An 18,009-nucleotide genomic window follows, 5' to 3' on the forward strand; every position below is an offset into this window, starting at 1 on the left:
AGCTTCTACATCTCAGATTGAATCCAGAAGAAGAAACCAAGAATAAGTTATTGTGTTCATACATCCATTTCCCTCATAGTCATTTCTTATCATAATATTGTACTCATTACTAAGCTTTTAAGAAGTATGCTGAGGGACGTTTCAGTCTGTTCCATGAGCTCAGAATTATCCCTGAAGCTGAACTTCTATCCCTGAAATTATCCCTGAAAGTGTTCATTTGGTCTTGTAGCTAGGCCTACAGAACAAGGCTGTACCTCTGAATGGTGGACTAAAGCCAGATACCTAGTTTCACTCTGACACCCTAAAGTCTTAACAAGACACTGAAATGTAACCCTATGACAACTAGACATTACTAGTTACTTGTCTGCCCCTGACCTATGTTCCTGGCAGTACACTGGGCACTAGCCCAACTGACAATTATTTTCAATATCAGGTAAGCCTGAACGTATCCATACAGTAATTTTGGGGCCATTATTCCCAAAGTTCTTAAGTCTTAAAATATTTTAAAAACATTTTTCTGCAACAAAGACATCTTTTTTTTTTTTTTTCTGCTAATGTTGAATAAGCCTAACTGCTTCAGAAGTTCAATTTTTCTTCTGAAAAAAAAAACCCCAACCCCAAAACCAGAACATTTAGCTAAAATGGATGATTTACCAAATCTGGTGTCTGCACTTTGCAGCTCTGTTGAAAAAACAAGATTATTTTTAAAGATAAATTTGGCTTTTATTCAAGAACAGTCTCATGTTATTTTAATACCTATTCATTTCTGTTTCCCAGTGGTACAGAAATAAATGAAAATGAAAAATATAGTAGGCAGTCTGGGAAATTTATTCATACTCAGAAAATGTCTTGGAATGGCTTCCAGTCAAATTATACACAGGGATGCAAGTAGGATGGATTGTAGGAATTCTTTTATCCTAAAAAATTTCTCTTTACTTATTTATCTGTGGTTCAGCTACTTTACTGATAAGCAAATTGACCTGCAATCTCTTTCTGCCTGCATTAATCATATCTATTATAGGTATGAAGCACCCCTTCATAAGGCAAAGGAATCACAATTTATCATTCAGGACCAAGACAGTGAAATGAATATGTTAGCTTTACTTCTTTCATTTCCATACATTGAAATCTCTTCTCACCGTGCCCACTCATCACTATACAATACTGGAGAAAAGCAACTCTTATCCTTCCAGATTAAGATCATTTTTTCCCTACATTCAGACATGATTTACAAATTTGAAATGACTTTCTTTGAATAACCTTCCTGAAACATGTGTTCCAGGAACTATGAGAGTCTCTTCTAAATGCTAAAAACCAACAACAATAAACACCACCCTTCCCCCCAAAGCCTCCCCAAAAAGAAAGACATTTCTCTTTTTTGTATGTCAGGGAAAGTGAAGCTGCCGCCTTCTAACAGTCTAAATCACTGACTATCGTCTTGTCAATGTATAGTTATTACTTTTAGAAGGTAACTTTTAAAAGTATTTAATATAATAGTAATAATATTTGAGGGGAAAATGTTTAATTAGTAAAGACATAAGTAGGGTCTATGAGGAAAAAATATGGTCTAAACGTATGCCTAGAAATTCTAGCCATATAATAAAACAGACGGTGATACTCAATAGGCGCCCGTGGATCCATTGAGCCCATGGATCATTAAACACATGTGAAGGCTCCTATAGCACTGGGGTGGCTGCAATCCTGTCAGGATCTCACACTTAGTGTCACCTGTTTGAAGATCCCATGAATGATGGCAGTGTAAACGCTTACAGAATAGGTACACTGAAGGAGCCTGATATAAATGAAACAAGGTGATAAGCGTGCATCATGGGGTGCTTTCTTCCATGGCTCACTCATCTTGACTACAAAATTGTCCTTATAAATGTCCTGCCATAGGAGTGAAAGCTTTGGTGGTGCAACTTGAAATTTACTGAAGTCTATGGAGTTGCTTAATGCTCAGAAATTTTTTTATGTGACAATACCTACTTAAATATATATTTTACCTAGAGTACTTACCCACTTTTTGAAACTCATTATTATTGTATTTACATATAGTGGCTATGGAGAATGAGTCACTTGGATCATTCAAAGTTCTGAGCATTTTGTTGATGGGACTGAAAATTTTACATAGTCACTGTCTACCTTATGGTGAGTATTAATTTTTTTAATTACAGTTTCAACAATAAGGGGTAAGAACTTCAATATAAGAAAAAAATAGAAAATGCAGTGTCATATTGAATGTGGATAACACAGTGTCTCACAATGCAGTTTAGGACCCTGAATTTCTTCTATGAAGCGTTATAACTTGTCATATACTTACATAAAGTCAATAACACTAATATAAACATAATCTCAATGTGTATCCAACTGTCTTTATTCAAACCTACTCTTGTAGGTCTGATTATAGACATACACAATCATTAGATAGAAATGCATACCATATATTACATGCATTAATGCTAAGTTTCATTCTTTGGGACTAACAAAACAGGAAAGAAAAACTTACCGTTCTTCTTATAGAACATGATTTCTCCTTTGAATTCTACCTTTTCCTCCAATGATTTCTCAATTTGAAGAATCATCTGTTCATTTGTCTCAGCACCAAGTAAAAATTTACAGCTGCAGCTCTTCTGCATGACTTCAGTTCGTGCAAATCCAGCAAGCTCACAGAAGCCATCTGAGCAGTAAACAATAGGGAATCCCTTAGCCACCTGAGCATTTGCAAGGATGAAGTTACTATCTGTAGAAGAACACAAATGTAAAATGTGAATCACAGTCTGAATTCTACATCATTTGACATAATACTTCCTCTAGCTTCATAGGAAGGCACAACTGGACATACATTTAAAAACAAAGTCCCAACTGCCTGCAAACAAGAATGCAACTTCTGTTTTTAGACCATTAGTCTGAAATGAAATCAAGTCTAAGAGTCCGCAGAGCACCTTCATACAATGGTTCCTCATGGCTATGTACAGCCTGCCTCATTGCATCCTCAAGCAATAATTTATGATAACTGCCTCTGAGATGGATGTTAGCACATTAAAGCAACCACTTGACCAAAGACTGGTGACAAACATGGAAGCTTTGGAGAAATTTCAAAGGTGCTCTGTTATGCTGCCACTCAGACTACTCTGCAGTCTGAACAGACATAGCTATACTTTAAAAAAACCTAATCTATCTATGCTCTCAATAAGCTAAAGTTGACCTTTATCAACACTCAAACTAATTTCTTTTATATAATTTTGCAAAGGAATCCTTAAAAATAGAGTTGAGGGACATTCCGGGGCTACATGGAATTGTTTGTCCTTTGTTTTCTCTTTCTTTTTTGTGAGGGAAAAAGATTTAATCCAAAAGCACTGTCAGCTGTCTTCCAGAGCCCCACCATACTTCTCCCATATGAAACAGGCACATCAAAGATTCACCATCCTGTTACACCTTAATGTACTTTATAATTTTTCAGTGGGTGTAAGATGCAACTATCATGTATGATAAATTGAAGAACAGTATATTGACATGGACATCAATCAACAAAAAGTGATGTTCTAATTTGAGTTCAAATCTTTGGCAAATCTTGCAGCCTAATTGCTCATTTCCATCCCTTGCTGAAGTGTCTTTGAAGGTTTTGTGCCTTAGACTCTCATCTTCAGCTTACGTCAACACCTCTAGCATTTTATGGTCTTTTTAAATTAGCATGGAGACCCTTTCCAGATAATATATGAAGTTCTCATACATTTTTTTGCCTGTGTTTCCTTATCTTGAAGTGAAAAAAAAAAAAAAAAAAGGTTTTATGGGAGGAATCTGTCTACATTTCACATCGAGGGAGGAAAGACTATTTTTTGCCTATTGCTTATTAAGGAATGTTTAACTTACAGCTTGCTGGCGGGAGCTTAGGAGCAGTCTAGTCCCAAGACAGATACTTCTAATTTTTCAGAATCATGTGCATGTGGACTCATGTGTATGTATTAAGGGAAAACACTATTAACTAACCCAGAAACCCTTGATAAATATTCATAAATTTAAAGAGAAAAATGAACTATTTTAATGGAAAACTCAGGTTGATATGCCTAATCCCCATACAGGGATATATTATTCATGAATGGGGAAGGGAGGGACAGAATACATAAACTAAAATAGAGGAAAAATAGGTCTGTTTCAGCCTTAACTGTCACAAGAGTTCTGCATCCATGAAATTCCAACAACTTCAGCTACATTACTCTTTATTTACCCAAGAGAGAAAATAGTACGGCTGATACTGCTAAGATTTCAGTATTTTAAAGACAATGCTGACGTTCATTAAATGATCAGCTTGCTCTTAAGACTTTGCTTCAGTTACTCACCTTTTGCTTAAATCTAATTAGAGTCTTTCAAGAAATGATTGTTATATTAAAACAGACTTTTCTCATTTACTAAATATGTAATTTAAAAATGCATTCTGGTTCAGTGCAGTGCTTGACTTAGACTGTCATTTTTATTTGCCTAACTAGAGAATAAGTATCATTACCATTCATGCACCGACATGCTGCTCCCCCTGTCAACACAAAACTAAATCCCCACACTGCCAAAAGAATTAAAATCATACATTTGCACTGCAGTTTAATGATGGCATTACAGTGTAAGACCTGCAGATTGTACATCCCAAATGCATTTGTAGCTATCAAATAAATTTACTCCTGGGTTTCTTGTTGTTTAAGATATAACTATGTGACGCAAAGACTTTTTTTTTTTTTTTTTTTAAATTCTAATTGTTCTGAATTGCATGAAGCAGAATACGGAACACCGAAAGGACAGAAAGGGTAGGGAGGATGTTTTCGGAGTGCAGTAGTGTTTGAATATCATTATGAACAGGAATATACTGGAGCTTACCAAGCATATAATGATTTTATGAAAAAATTAAGATGGCCAAAGTCTGCTGTCATTTACATCAAAATAAACCCAAAATACTTTTGGTTACTTTAACATTCACAGCAGAAAACAATTTACTTCTAAAAGCCCAATCCGGTGCCAGCTAGAATAAGAGGCAATTTTTCTGTTAACATCAGCGGATGTCTGATAAGGCTGTAAGCCTAATTTTGCTGAAATTTTTGAGTACAACAGTAAAGCCTAAGCTTCAGTAAAATACAATCAGAATTATATTTTATGTTTTTCTTGAGCTTGATGTTCAAATCAAATGATGAAAGATGCACTTGTAATCCGAAATTAGTAGACTAAGGGAAATATTTAAACAATTTATTGAAAAAATCCTTGTAATATTTAAGGATCAAGCAACACAGTTTTGTCTAATAATTATCTGTGTTTCATCAAATTGTTCAGTAATATTTATTAAGTGATAATTAACATTTACCTATTACACAAACCAAAATTTTTCTTCAAACATATCTTGAAATATTCTGGTTCAAAGTTTATTTACTTCTGTAATTTATTTTCATAGCTTGGAATCTTTAATATCACTTGCTATTCCTAGTGAACATAAAGCACCATAAAATATTTCAAAAAAACCAAAGAATTGAGGGTGAAATTCATATCATTTAGGCTTCAGTGTGACACAAATAACAAACCCAGCATTTAATTCTATCATCTTCAGTGATAGCTAGCTAGATCTTAAAATCCAGAGTAGGAAGAATGACATTTTATTTAGAATAATTCATGAGAAATCTATGGACTGGAAGACAGCATTTTTGCTTGTCTTTGAACTTACAGTAGGAAATTTGCAACGAGTGATACAAACCTACTGGTCTGTATATTTTGGTATATGTTTATATGTAGATTGCAACACTTCCATAATAATAAAGACAACGTTGAATTCTATATTGTTCTTTCCGCACATCAGCATGAATATTAAGTTATTTTATTCAGATTGGTTGGACTTGATCAGGAGACAGTACTGGATTACTGGTAGGATTTATATCGTTATTTTGTTTAGACAAGAAAATACATCCAAGCTAAATTCAAGATCTATTGAGAACGATGCAACCTTGAGCCTTTTGGATTGTTTAGGAGTACAGGGCATGTGCAACAACAGAGTAAAACTGCTGCAAATCTGCATACAACTTGAAAGAACAGATTTTGACAAAACCATGAGTAGCACTCTTCAGCTCAGAAATTGTTAAGCACTGTAAGTCTGTGCAAAATAAATAAAAATATTCAAAATGTGTATTTTTATATTAGCTTTGGATAAAAATACTTGGTTGTATGTTCAAGCCTGCGTGTGATGTGTAAAGGATGATTTAAAGGTACTTCTGTTAAAGATGGAACAAGAAGCCTAGACACAAAAAAATCCAACAACGTTCACTAAGTTTTCCTTTAGCAGCAAGTCAGCAAAGATGGATAAATATGACAGAGGTATTCCACAACTATTCAGCACAATTTAAAAGCAGATTTGTTTCAGCTATGCTTCTTTTCTTTTGTGTTCATTTTCTATGAAGAGCAAATGACTTTTTCACATGGAAGTTCGAAGGATGAATATTAGGAGCTTGCATGCCTGCATTTTCTTTGGAAGCAGGACATACTGGAGTGGATAGGACATTAGAAACGTGCAAGTCTTCTGTTGATCAGAAACCTCTGCCAGACACATAGCATAAACTTGGAGACAAGTAAACAAGCTGAACCAGAACCACGCTAACTACACCTTCAATCACAGGCTTACACAACGTTGCCCTGTTTCAATGACCTGATACCCAAAAATTATAACCTAAGAAACAGAACAAATTTATATGACATGACATCTGATACAGAGAGACAGGTTCGTTAAACATTCCATGACAGAGTTTTAGAATTGAGGTAATTAAAGACAAAGGCTATTATGCAATTCTCCGCTTCATAATTAATGCACACAATTTATCTGACTGTTTGTAATGAGACCATGTTACAATTAAACTCAGCACTCCCTTGATAAATCTTAGTCATCTTATTTAGCGAAAAATGACAAAAGGGTTTTTGCTTTAATACTGTAGCTGTCTGCTATAAATCTCATCGTTGTGCTTCCCCAGTTCTTGTAACAGTTCTTTTCAATCAAAGTCCAGATGGTTTCTGCAAGTATTCATCTTTATCAGTGAAGAGAACATCTATCTGACTTCTTGTGCAACTGAGCACAGCCAACCACCATTCTAATTTTAAATATTAAATTGTTTATGAATTAAAAAGGAAGGAAAAAAAAAACTACAAAAGAAAAAAAATCCCTAGCAATCAAAGAAGCTACATTAATTAAGCAAGTGACTCACATAGTTATTATATTGAATGGAGAACAGTCCATAATTCTTCTGGATGAAAGGATTTACTACATTTGGGTTTGATTCCACAGTTCCTACATGGGCAACTTAACAAGAGAAATCTCATTCCAGGTTCACGCAAATTACTGTTACAGAGAATATAACTACATTAACAGTTAAGATTACCCAACTGAATGATTAAAATAGCATATGAAAACATTTAGCTTTATGTCAGCACATTTAGATGCAAGTGAGTTTAATTAGAGTTTAACCTCATTTACCAAATACTATCCTTTGAATCTGATCGAGACCAAAATTATTTTATAATGCATACACTACAAATATTAAAGTTCCTCTTGAAAATCTCAGTACAGTTAACTGGGTCACTAATGTGAGGTTAAAATTTATCCAGATCTAGGTGAGTCAGAAAGAAAGAAAGTTGATTATACTGGTACGTATTCCCATTCTTCACTAAAAAAATATTGTGTATGCCAGTGATTTTACAGTAGTGCAGTAAAAGGTAGAACTATTGCATAATAAACTAAAAGTATGGCCTGATGAACAAAGGACCCATCACTGTAAGCTGTATAATTGATCTAATTGGCCAAGTCATTCCAAATAAAGGCTGACATTACAAAGAAATGTATTCATAAAATTGGGTAACTGTTACAAATTCAGAGTACAAAACAGTACTGGAAGTACCTAGCTCTATGGACTCAGCTAAAGGGTGAGCCGCAATAGCTCCCACTTAACCTGCATCGCCAAAACGAATTCCCATTATGTAGAAAAGTTCTGAATTCAGCAGCTAGGAAATCAACCTTTAACTTTACATTTACAATAAAATTTAGTCTGACAGTGAAAATGCTTTACTGTGTACAATATTTATAGCTGCAAAAAGAGTTAATCTGTAATGCAGTTCAGCATAAAGACATCCAAGCAAAACTTGGGCATCTGGGTGCTATATCATCTCCTAGTCTTATTGATAAACACAAATCATAAGCCATTTAAGAGACTTAGTGTTTAACGATCTCGACCCCAGCCTTCAGTGCCATTAGTGCATCAGGTCAATACTAAAATAATGACTGCAGCTTTCTTCATGACCAGTCAAAGTACCTGTTCCTAGAACAAAGCAGACCAAAAAACCAGACAGTATCAGAGGGAAATAAAATCAAAAACAAAACCAAAAATAACCCTTATGGTGAAATGGGGTCCTGGGATCCTAGAGAGGGGAAAAAAAAAAAAAAAAAAAAAATTAAGTTGCTTCTCCATTAGAAATCTCTGTATATGTTCCTGTCCTTTTCTAATCCCAATCTCATTTGCATCTACCTGAATTCCAAATTATAAGGACTGAAAAGGACTTTGTTCAAACAGTAGCAACACTGTTACTGCTCAGTTATCATCACAGAGCACCTTTCAAATAAACAATCAGCGCAATTATAATGGGTGAACTACAGTAAAGGACAGGAACTTTTAGCAGAGATGGCTTTGAAGTTCTTAAAAATTAAACTCCGCTAGCAGAAGCAGACATCTACAACTTTTCCTCAGAAAGGAATATTAACTAGTCTAAGATATGTCTTTTTACTTTTTTTCTTGATATTTACCTGGAATTACAAATTCACATTACACATATATTATGTGCAACAACAATTTAAATCCAATAGATGAAGTTGAATCAAGGTTGCAATTAAATATTTCTTTTCCCACCCTTAAGCTGTGTTGATATTGACAAAATTTAATTTTTCAGTAAAAAACTATTACATTCTATTTGACCGGCTTTATTTTTGTTATTGATTGTGCAGTGACTGCCAGCACACAGTGCTGAAGTAACTAAAAAAGCTATATTGCAGTTGTCAAATATTTACAGGCTAGTGTGCAGTTTTACATGCATTGAAATGCTACGAATGAAACAGCACTTGCCGATGGAAAAGACAAACAAAAGAAGACATTAGCAGTGAAGAGACACTGCAACTCGTGAGTCGCCAGCACGTTGTAACAATGCGCGGTGTCATCCGGGAGTTTCTCAATGGGAATTGAAGGTGCTTGTTTATCTGGCAGAACTGAACCCTCTATCCCTGACAAGGGAGTTCAGCTGCTGTTTGGTGTTTTCTGCGGGTGCCCACTGGAGAGCAGAGTGCACAGATTCCTGCCTCCAAAGGAAACATGTTTTGCAATTTCTCCAATAAAATACATGGAAATTTTAAATTCCTCCACCAGGCAGAAGGGCCATAGTGTAATCCAGCTATATTTAATTTGCTGTTTTTTTCAGACTGTTCTGTTGATTAAAAATTCACCTGGAATGGTAGAAATGGAATTGCTATAAGTCAAACTAATACATTGAGTTCTCATACGTTCAAATCATATAGCTTAATGATTTAAGAGCCTGGGATCATGACTTGGTTTCAAGTGTTCAACTGAGAGAAAGGTTTGCAGATGAACAGTCCTCCTGAATAGAAATATTTTCAAAGACAAGAGCTACATCCTTGTCGAACATTTACCAATGTGATCCTGTCCATACCTTCTTTTATCAATTGTCTGAAATAGGAATGAAACAAGGGGCTGAAAGCTGGTTTGTTTACAGCTGTTTTAAGCACTATGTCACCTACTCACAATTGGTGCTCAGTTTACAGACATACCAGATTTTCACCATTGCATAATATTTTGTGGTTTTAGTGTCCTACACATGCCTTTAATAAATATCATGCCCAATGAACCTGTTTATAATACTACTGCAGTAGATAGCCCTTCGGATATTTGTCCTCAATGTATGTACTGCTACTGGTGTTGTAATACATCTGAGCAGCCAGATGTTACGGATGCTGCTAACAGAGCTAGTGGAAGAATACAGGAAACACGTTAATGAGCTGTTATTCCTGCACACCTGAGGGGAAGAACTTAAGCTAGGTATTTTGAACCCAGTGTGAAATGCCTTTAAAAGATCATGTTCCTGCCTCTCTGAATTCTGATGCTCCTTTCTTCTTATGCGACTATGTTGATTATGGAGTGGTAGCTCTGGGGCTTGGAAAACGTCCTGATGTCAACTATACTGGAAATAAGGAACTGGATTTCTTTACAATGTGATGATTTAGGGTTGAAGAACTATTTACCTACTATTGAGAAAGTTTCATCTTATCACTTGAAATGAATAGATTCTGTGGAAATTTGTTTCCCCTTTGGAAGTGACCATGAAAAAAACCTACTGTGGTATAGCAGATTCTATGTGCAAAAGAAAGTTATCAGTAAGTACATAAAGAAAATATTTTCAACACAGAAATATAGAGGGATCTGTGCAGAAAGACAGTGGAAATGCTTCATGGTCTTTTCCCTTGCTTCTACTGTGCAAGGCCAGTTGAAGCTATCTACTGTCCACATGCTGAGCACAGGGAACTTTTAGCCACTATTCGCAAAATGGATGAAGTAGCCATGGAAGAAACTGAGAACAGGCTATGCCCTCTGGATGCTAGAGACTCCAGTGAGGCAGGAGTCATAAACATACTAATTCTCTTCTGGCTACAGTGGGGCATCTCACACCACTGTTCCTCACCTGAACAAAATGACCTATCCTCAAAACAGACCCAGACCCAGACCAGGTCTGGGTTTAATGTGAAGGCAAAAGGGACGGTAATCATCCTTTCTCAGCACCATCTGCCTAGTGCAGCACTTGCACTCCACAGAAGGTGATGCAGCATCCTCAGCTTTTCACCCATCACTATCACAGATGCATCTGATCCTGTACATAGTAACAGCACACAGCTTTTGCATATGATTTTCATTTCCACATGCGAGATACCCAAATACAAATATCCATACCTTTCTCATGTCAAAACCACCGGCTGTTCAAATATCACATTACTATTATATTCTCTGAATAAGAAACATTCATCATTTCATGCAAGTGCTATACTACCCCGCATCATAGAATCATAGAGTCATTAAGGTTGGAAAAGACCTCTAAGATCATCGAGTCCAACCATTGACCCAACACCATCATGCCCACTAAACCATGTCCCTAAATGCTGCATCTACAAGTCTTTTAAATACTTCCAGGGATGGTGACTCAACCACTTCCCTGGGCAGCCTGTTCCAATGTTTAACCACTCTTTCAGTAAAGAAATTTTTCCTCATGTCCAATCTAAACCTCCCCTGGCACAACTTGAGGCCATTTCCTCTCATCAAAGTTGCTACTCAAAGCAGCTCAAAGCTGTTTTTCATGTATCCTAGCTCATACACATTGTTTCTGGGCTGTTCATTGTCACTTTAACAGTCCACTATGACCCCCATGACAATTTCATGCCAGCTTGTGGTGACTTCTACTGTATTGATTTCTCTCTATAATTATTATACTTCAATATTAAGGTGCCAGGACTCTATGGCGAAAAGTAACCATTTTGAGCCTTTGCAATTTATATGTTCCTCTCTCAGTCCCTGAAATTAAAGGGTAATCTTGAGTTAATTTTAATGGGGAGAAGAAGCAGACTCCCATGTGCCTATTCCAGTGAAATGAGTTCTCTGTAAACTGAAAGCATTTCTCCATGCAGTTTTCTCAGAGAAGCAAAACTACTCTAAAATGATGCTGTGGAAAAGAAAGTCTGTTCAAAGAACGTTCTTCTGACAAATTGACAGAAATTATGTCAAAAATGGTTCAGAAAATGATGAACAGTGTCCAGGAAATGTCATTTCCAGAAAAGGTAGACTTCTATACAGCACTATTTACCATAATAAAGAATCACACTGTGTATCCCAAACTCACCCTTTCCAAATCAAAATAATTCTAAGAATCTCAACATAGGGCTTGCTGGCATTGTATTCTTGAGGAAGATCTGTAAAAAACCTGTATTTTTGGGATGGTAGAGGATGAGAGAGAGGTTACAGGTGAGAATGTAATGAAGTTATCATATTCAAAAGAAAATGAACCATCTTGTAGTGAGTTTGCCAGCTGAGAATGATCCCGTGAAAAATTCAGAGGAAAAATGCCGAAAACTGTGGAAAGGCTAGTGGTGGTGTTGAACAAACAAGCGGAATAATCTTAATGGAAAAGTAAAGTAGGTGCCTGAAACAGACATAGGCTATTATTTCTTATAATGAAACTACTATGGGCCTCCTGAATGATTGGTATAGCTTAGAGCAGGAGAACCTGAGCTTAGGTCTACTGATTTATGTAAGATATCCAAGTAATCAAGGAAGAAGGTGCTTGGGGAACCTGAAAGTCTTGCCGTGAACATTGCCATAAGATGGTCTTCTGGAGAAAAATCCAGATTTTGGCTGAAGTGGATATGATCTGGGAAATTCAAAGCATCTGGAACTTCCTTGCAGTAAGGAGTACAGATATAAATACACAGTAAAATTGTCAGGGTTTTGATTACCTTAGAAGAAGAAAAAAAATAATTTGGACTAAGTATTGTCTCAGTGAAAGAAAATCAGGCATACAAAAAGGTTGCTATCAAAAAAATCCCTGAACTGAACCTCAAAGAACTTAAACAGTGAAGATAAGAGAAGAAACATGCCAAAATCATGAAGGGACTGAAGATACTTAGTTACTCAAAACCTAGGCCTTTTTATGTATGCTTGTTTTATTTTATTTCTAGTTCTTTTTAAAGGAAATAAAGAGGCTAACTAACACAGAAGAACCTTTGGCATTTCTATAGCAAATGTTTCCATTCTGCTGTGGAACAAAACCAATTTCCCTTCTCCGCCCCCTTGCCCCCAAAACACTGCCTGAATAAAACAAAACTTACATCAGAGAGAGACTCACATCAGAACAATAGGCCAGTGTTCAGTAATTAATGCAAGACCCAAACTTTCAACATCCCAGGAAACTATTATCTATTAACTGTACTGCAGTGAATCAGTGTCCTTAGGGAACCAAATAAATTTTCTGAATTTTTTTTTGGTCAAAACATACAAATTACATTTCAGGTTTTGACTAAATTCCTCTTACTGGTCCAAAATAGTTTCATGTGAAAAAAAATGTTGCCACTATACTTGCAAGACAATGTCAACACTACTTGTGTTCCACAGGAATGAAGTATAAAGATGTTGCAATCAAATTCCAGTGTTGTTATGGGGGGTTGAAGTCTTGCCTTGTTTCTCCAAAGCCCAGTCTAAAGAAAGTGATGAAGAATGTCTTGACCAAATGGCAGCAGATGCTTGTATCTGGTTGCAAAGTTTTCATATGAGAGACAATAATCTTACTCATTCGGAGAGTTTTGAAATAAGTTGTAGAAAGCCAGGTATTTACACCATGGATTGGTCCCCTATCTCACCAAGTAGAAGTGGCGCTGAGCAAACGTAGAGAAAAATATTAAAAATACACAAAAAAAAAAAGTTTTTAGCACAAACTGTACCAGGTTCTATAAATTACACTTAGTGAAAACACCAAAAGTGGAAGAAAGCTATAAATTACAATGTGATTATAGTGCCACATTTCCTATATGACCTGATGTTATAATTTTGGAAATTCATTGCAGTTCTAGATACTGTTTTGAATGTAAAAAATAATTCAGAGAGACTGTAAGTCAGTTGGAGAATTTAACCAGCAGCATTGTGTACACCAGCAGAAATGCCTTTGTCCATTTCTAACCTTTTGCAATTCAGGTGGCCACAATACCGAAGCAGTGTAAACCTCTCCTTTAGCCTACTGAACCTCAGCATCAGGGTCAGGAGCCTCATCTCCACAGGAATGGTGGGAAGTGACTTCTTCTAAGGGGTTACTCAGAATAAAGACCTATATTTAACATATGGAGAGCGTATGGGGATTCCTTCATGTCTAAGCTAGACTGAACACTCTCTTAAAGCACAGGAACTGGGTAATATCAGCACACAAGCCATGAAAGAATCCGGAAGAACCCTTCTGTACTACATATACATAGGTAGGCTCTAAATGTAGAGTAGATGCACCTGACCTTGCCCATGTCTTTCCTTCTTGCAAATAAAGGGCAAAGAACATCTGTAGGTGAGATACTGTAGAACTAATTCCTTAACTGGAAATTATTCTAAGGAAAGAGAAAAAAGGTACAGCTTTTTGTTGCTGCTTCTGTTGCTTTTCTTTTTATTCTAACAAAATAAGGTGCATGAAGTAGGAGTCTGACCTCATGGATTGTACTGTGATGTAGGAAAATCACTCCATTTCAGACATCCCCGTAGGTGTAAATGTGAGTAAAAAGGCTCATTACACATATTGTGCACAACAGCATAAATTAATGGTAGCAATAATGATGATAACTCTGAAAGACTTGGGTGAAAACTTCACAAAATCTACAATTGCTGGTTAAAAATAACAAACAAAAAGTGTGAAACCTGGCCTGTTAAAATAAATATTCTCACACAAGCAGAGAAAACATGGAATAGTGGATTTACACTGGATATAGTAAAAAATGTTGTGCGGTGCCTTAGGTACCATGGTGCCTTAGTCTTAGTAATGTTATGGGACTGCTACTTGCAGTCCTGTAACCTTTACCTGCACTGTTGAGGCAGTGTTTTCAGAGCCTCTGTAGTATTTTTTTCCTTTATTCTTCTCATACTTTTGTTCTTATATTGTTGTTCTCACAGCCTTCCACCTGCAAACCCAAATAGTGGTGGGCTCTCACAGGAGGCACCTATCGCTGGTCTAAGAATGACCCCTTCATTCCCCTTGTTTCCTTATCTCACTTTGTAGATTTTAGTTTTTTAGAGAGAACCAAAACACAGTGCACAACCAAGTAGATAATAGTAATTTAAGTATTCAATAAATATTAACCTGTAATAGGTGTACACACAAACTTAACAAGCAATAAATACCCATCACTGCCAGATAATTCACATATCCCAATCAGCGCTAATGCCATCGTTTAATGGGAACAACTGGGGGAGGGGGCGGTGTAGGGTCCTGATAAAAGTGTATAGCACTAGCGGAAAAGAAGGTGAAAAATCATCTTTCTCACTGCTACCCGCTGCACTGGAGAAGTGCCCAGAGCTCTTGTAGGGATACTGTCACTGCTTCTCCCAACTGGCCACTGGGGAGAATTTTCCTTTTCCCTTTGCACTCTCTCTCTCTCAGTTGTTGTTTTACCTTTCTCCTAAATCAGCTTTTCAGTCAATGTATGCCATTAGCTGTGGACTCCACTACAAAACCTCTATGTATGTAAGCCTGTCTCAATATCTTTTGTGCAACACAAACTTCCTACTCATTCCTTACTCTCATCCTCTGCTCTTGCCTGTGCAGGCTTTCTCAGTCTCTTGTGCTTTTTGTGTCACCCAGCTGATCTCATCAACTAATTCAGTAAAGAAATGCTCTCTTTTTTTTTTTTTTAAACTTGGGTTAAAGTCCTGCTGGATTAGCAGGCTGAATCCTGTGGTCTGATGAAAGCAGAACTTCAGTGCAAGGGACAGGGGGAGAGCAACATGGAGGAGGAGGAGGCGGCATGGGATCTCTCCCTTTAGGGGTCAGCAGGTGGTAGGTCAGCTGGGTTAATTCTTTGTATGGTAACAAATATAACCCACTTTGGGTCAAAGCAGCCTGTGGTAGGGAGCAATTTGGGGAGCAGCTCAAGGACACAATATTCCAGAAAAGGGGCTTCTTTTAACAAACATGTCAGAACCTGAATGCTACTGCACCGTTTTCTATATTAATATGGACTCCTGTGTGGGAGTCACATCAGTGGAAAACTGAGCAGCCACAGCAGGAGTCAAAAAGAAAATATGTTTCAGGGAAAAATGAAATGTCCCATCAAGGCAATCATCCAAGCACTAAATAACAAGCCAGCATCTGACGCAGTAATAAATTGGGATTCATTCAGAAGAGAGATAAAAGTCTCCCAACCCTTTCAGAACACTTCCAGGCTTTACTTTTTTTATTTTTCTCTTTCATAAGACTTTCAAATAGTTTTTAGCCTCAGCTTAGATGGAAAGATCCTTCAGAGGGCTGCCCAAGAACTTCTCTTGCTTCAGGAAAAGTTGATCAGCCTTCTCTCTCTCAGGAAAGACAGATAGTCCATTGCCTTAATTTCCCATTCTCTTAACAAAGCCTTAAATATTAAAGTAAGCAAGACTCACTTCTTTTCACTCCAGGAGACAGAAGAAATTGAGAGAGAGAACTCTGAAACTTGGTCCATTCCCCTTTTTAATTGCTATTTATTTCATTCCTCGCTAGTTGGTGGTGCTGGCATACTTCTGTCAGTATTATTAACTACTTGCACTTTGTTAGACTCTTACGTTCTAGGACATTTTATGAGCATATCTATTAAAAAAAAAATAGCTCTGAAGTGCCTAAATCATGAACCAAAATGTAACTTAAGAGACAATAAAGAGGTGGAGAGAGGAAAAAAAAAAAGAAAAAAAGAGGAATTCAGGAAAGACAGTTGCTATCAATATAATTAGCTTGCCATTTCAAGAGGATGCTGTGGGATACAGCTGTCTGCACAGGTCAGATCGTTAACCTCTTTGCTTTGCTTCCTTACTCTACTTCATTAAAGAATTCCAAAGGGAAAATTACATAAACAGTGTTTGATAAATATTATTGAAATACTTTTAGTATCAATACCATAAGAGGTAATTTTTTTCAAGAATGTCTTGAACTTTATTTTTCAATATATAGAAATGTTCAATTGATTATAATCCTTTAAAATTAATTGGAATACTGTCATAAGACTAAGTTTTGCATTTTTCAAACTTGTCCAAGAGCAGCGATTCCCCATCTTTCTAAGCCACCAACTAATCCACTATATCATAGAATAGTTTGGGTTGGAAGGGACCTTTAAAGGTCATCTAGTCCAACCCCCCTGCTGTGGACAGGGACATCTTCCACTAGATCAGGTTGCTCAGAGCCTCGTCCAACCTGACCTTGAATGTTTCCAGGGATGGGGCATCCACCACCTCTCTGGGCAACCTGTGCCAGTGTTTCACCACCCTCAGCGTAAAAAATGTCTTCCTTCTATCTAGTCTAAATCTACCCCCCTTTAGTTTAAAGCCATTCCCCCCTGTCCTGTCACAACAGGCCCTGCTAAAAAATTTGTCCCCATCTTTCTTATAAGTCCCCTTTAAGTATTGAAAGGCTGCAATAAGGTCTCCCCTCTATATGTCAAAGGGTTCCCTCTCTATATGTCAAAGGGTTCTTCAGAAGCAGGAAATGTATTAGTTATTTCTCTGGAGGTACTATTAACCAGCTTTTAATTAACATTTAAATTTGCTTTTAAAAATACCTTGTTCATATAACCTCTGCTTCTTAAGGGCATGTCTTCAAAAAAATTAGTCAAATAATAAAACATGCGTGAAATGCAACAATTTAAACTGATATATCAAAATTTCAAATAAAAGGATTTTCATTAATTATTTTTGTGGCTTTATAAAAAAAAAGAAACCAAAAGTAATAATGATGAGCTATTTCTTTTTACCATTTCATATGACAAAGTAATGAAAATGTGAAACAGCACACAGGGGAAAAAATCAATTAAGAAAAGACGTAAAGAAAACCATTTCCCAAAGCTTTTGTTCTTCTCAGGATATAGCCTCAATAATGGATTAACCAACATTTTTGCAGCATGCAAGAAAAGTAAATATGATTGGACCTCTGGAAAGTAATACACTGGTGATATTTCAGGAAAGGATTTTCAATTTGGCTTCCCCCCCCCCCCAGTTTTCATAAATGAGTAGATTGGTAAAGTATGAATGGCATTTAGAGGACCAAAATGCCATAGGCCCTACATTTCCTTCTTCAGAAGCACTCTCGGCAATTTCTTTCAGTTAGAGGGGTCATCCAGGTCCTCTGCTTTAAACAACCGAGAAGCTTATTTCTCATCCATTTACCCACCTGTTGTGGACTCCACTGCAGTTG

The 18,009-nt window shown here is 36.7% G+C and overlaps 1 protein-coding gene across 1 annotated transcript in view; it reads right to left on the reverse strand.

Moving 5' to 3' along the window:
* Positions 1 to 18,009, reverse strand: part of KCNH8 (potassium voltage-gated channel subfamily H member 8) — a 204,339-nt gene that overhangs the window by 139,926 nt on the left and 46,404 nt on the right. Inside the window, exon 2 of the mRNA XM_076332319.1 lies at positions 2,507 to 2,740. Within this exon, the coding sequence (XP_076188434.1) occupies positions 2,507 to 2,740 (234 nt within the window). The remainder of the gene's footprint in view (positions 1 to 2,506; positions 2,741 to 18,009) is intronic.

This window comes from Aptenodytes patagonicus, chromosome 2 (assembly GCF_965638725.1).
Source record: "Aptenodytes patagonicus chromosome 2, bAptPat1.pri.cur, whole genome shotgun sequence".
Classification (NCBI taxonomy): domain Eukaryota; kingdom Metazoa; phylum Chordata; class Aves; order Sphenisciformes; family Spheniscidae; genus Aptenodytes; species Aptenodytes patagonicus.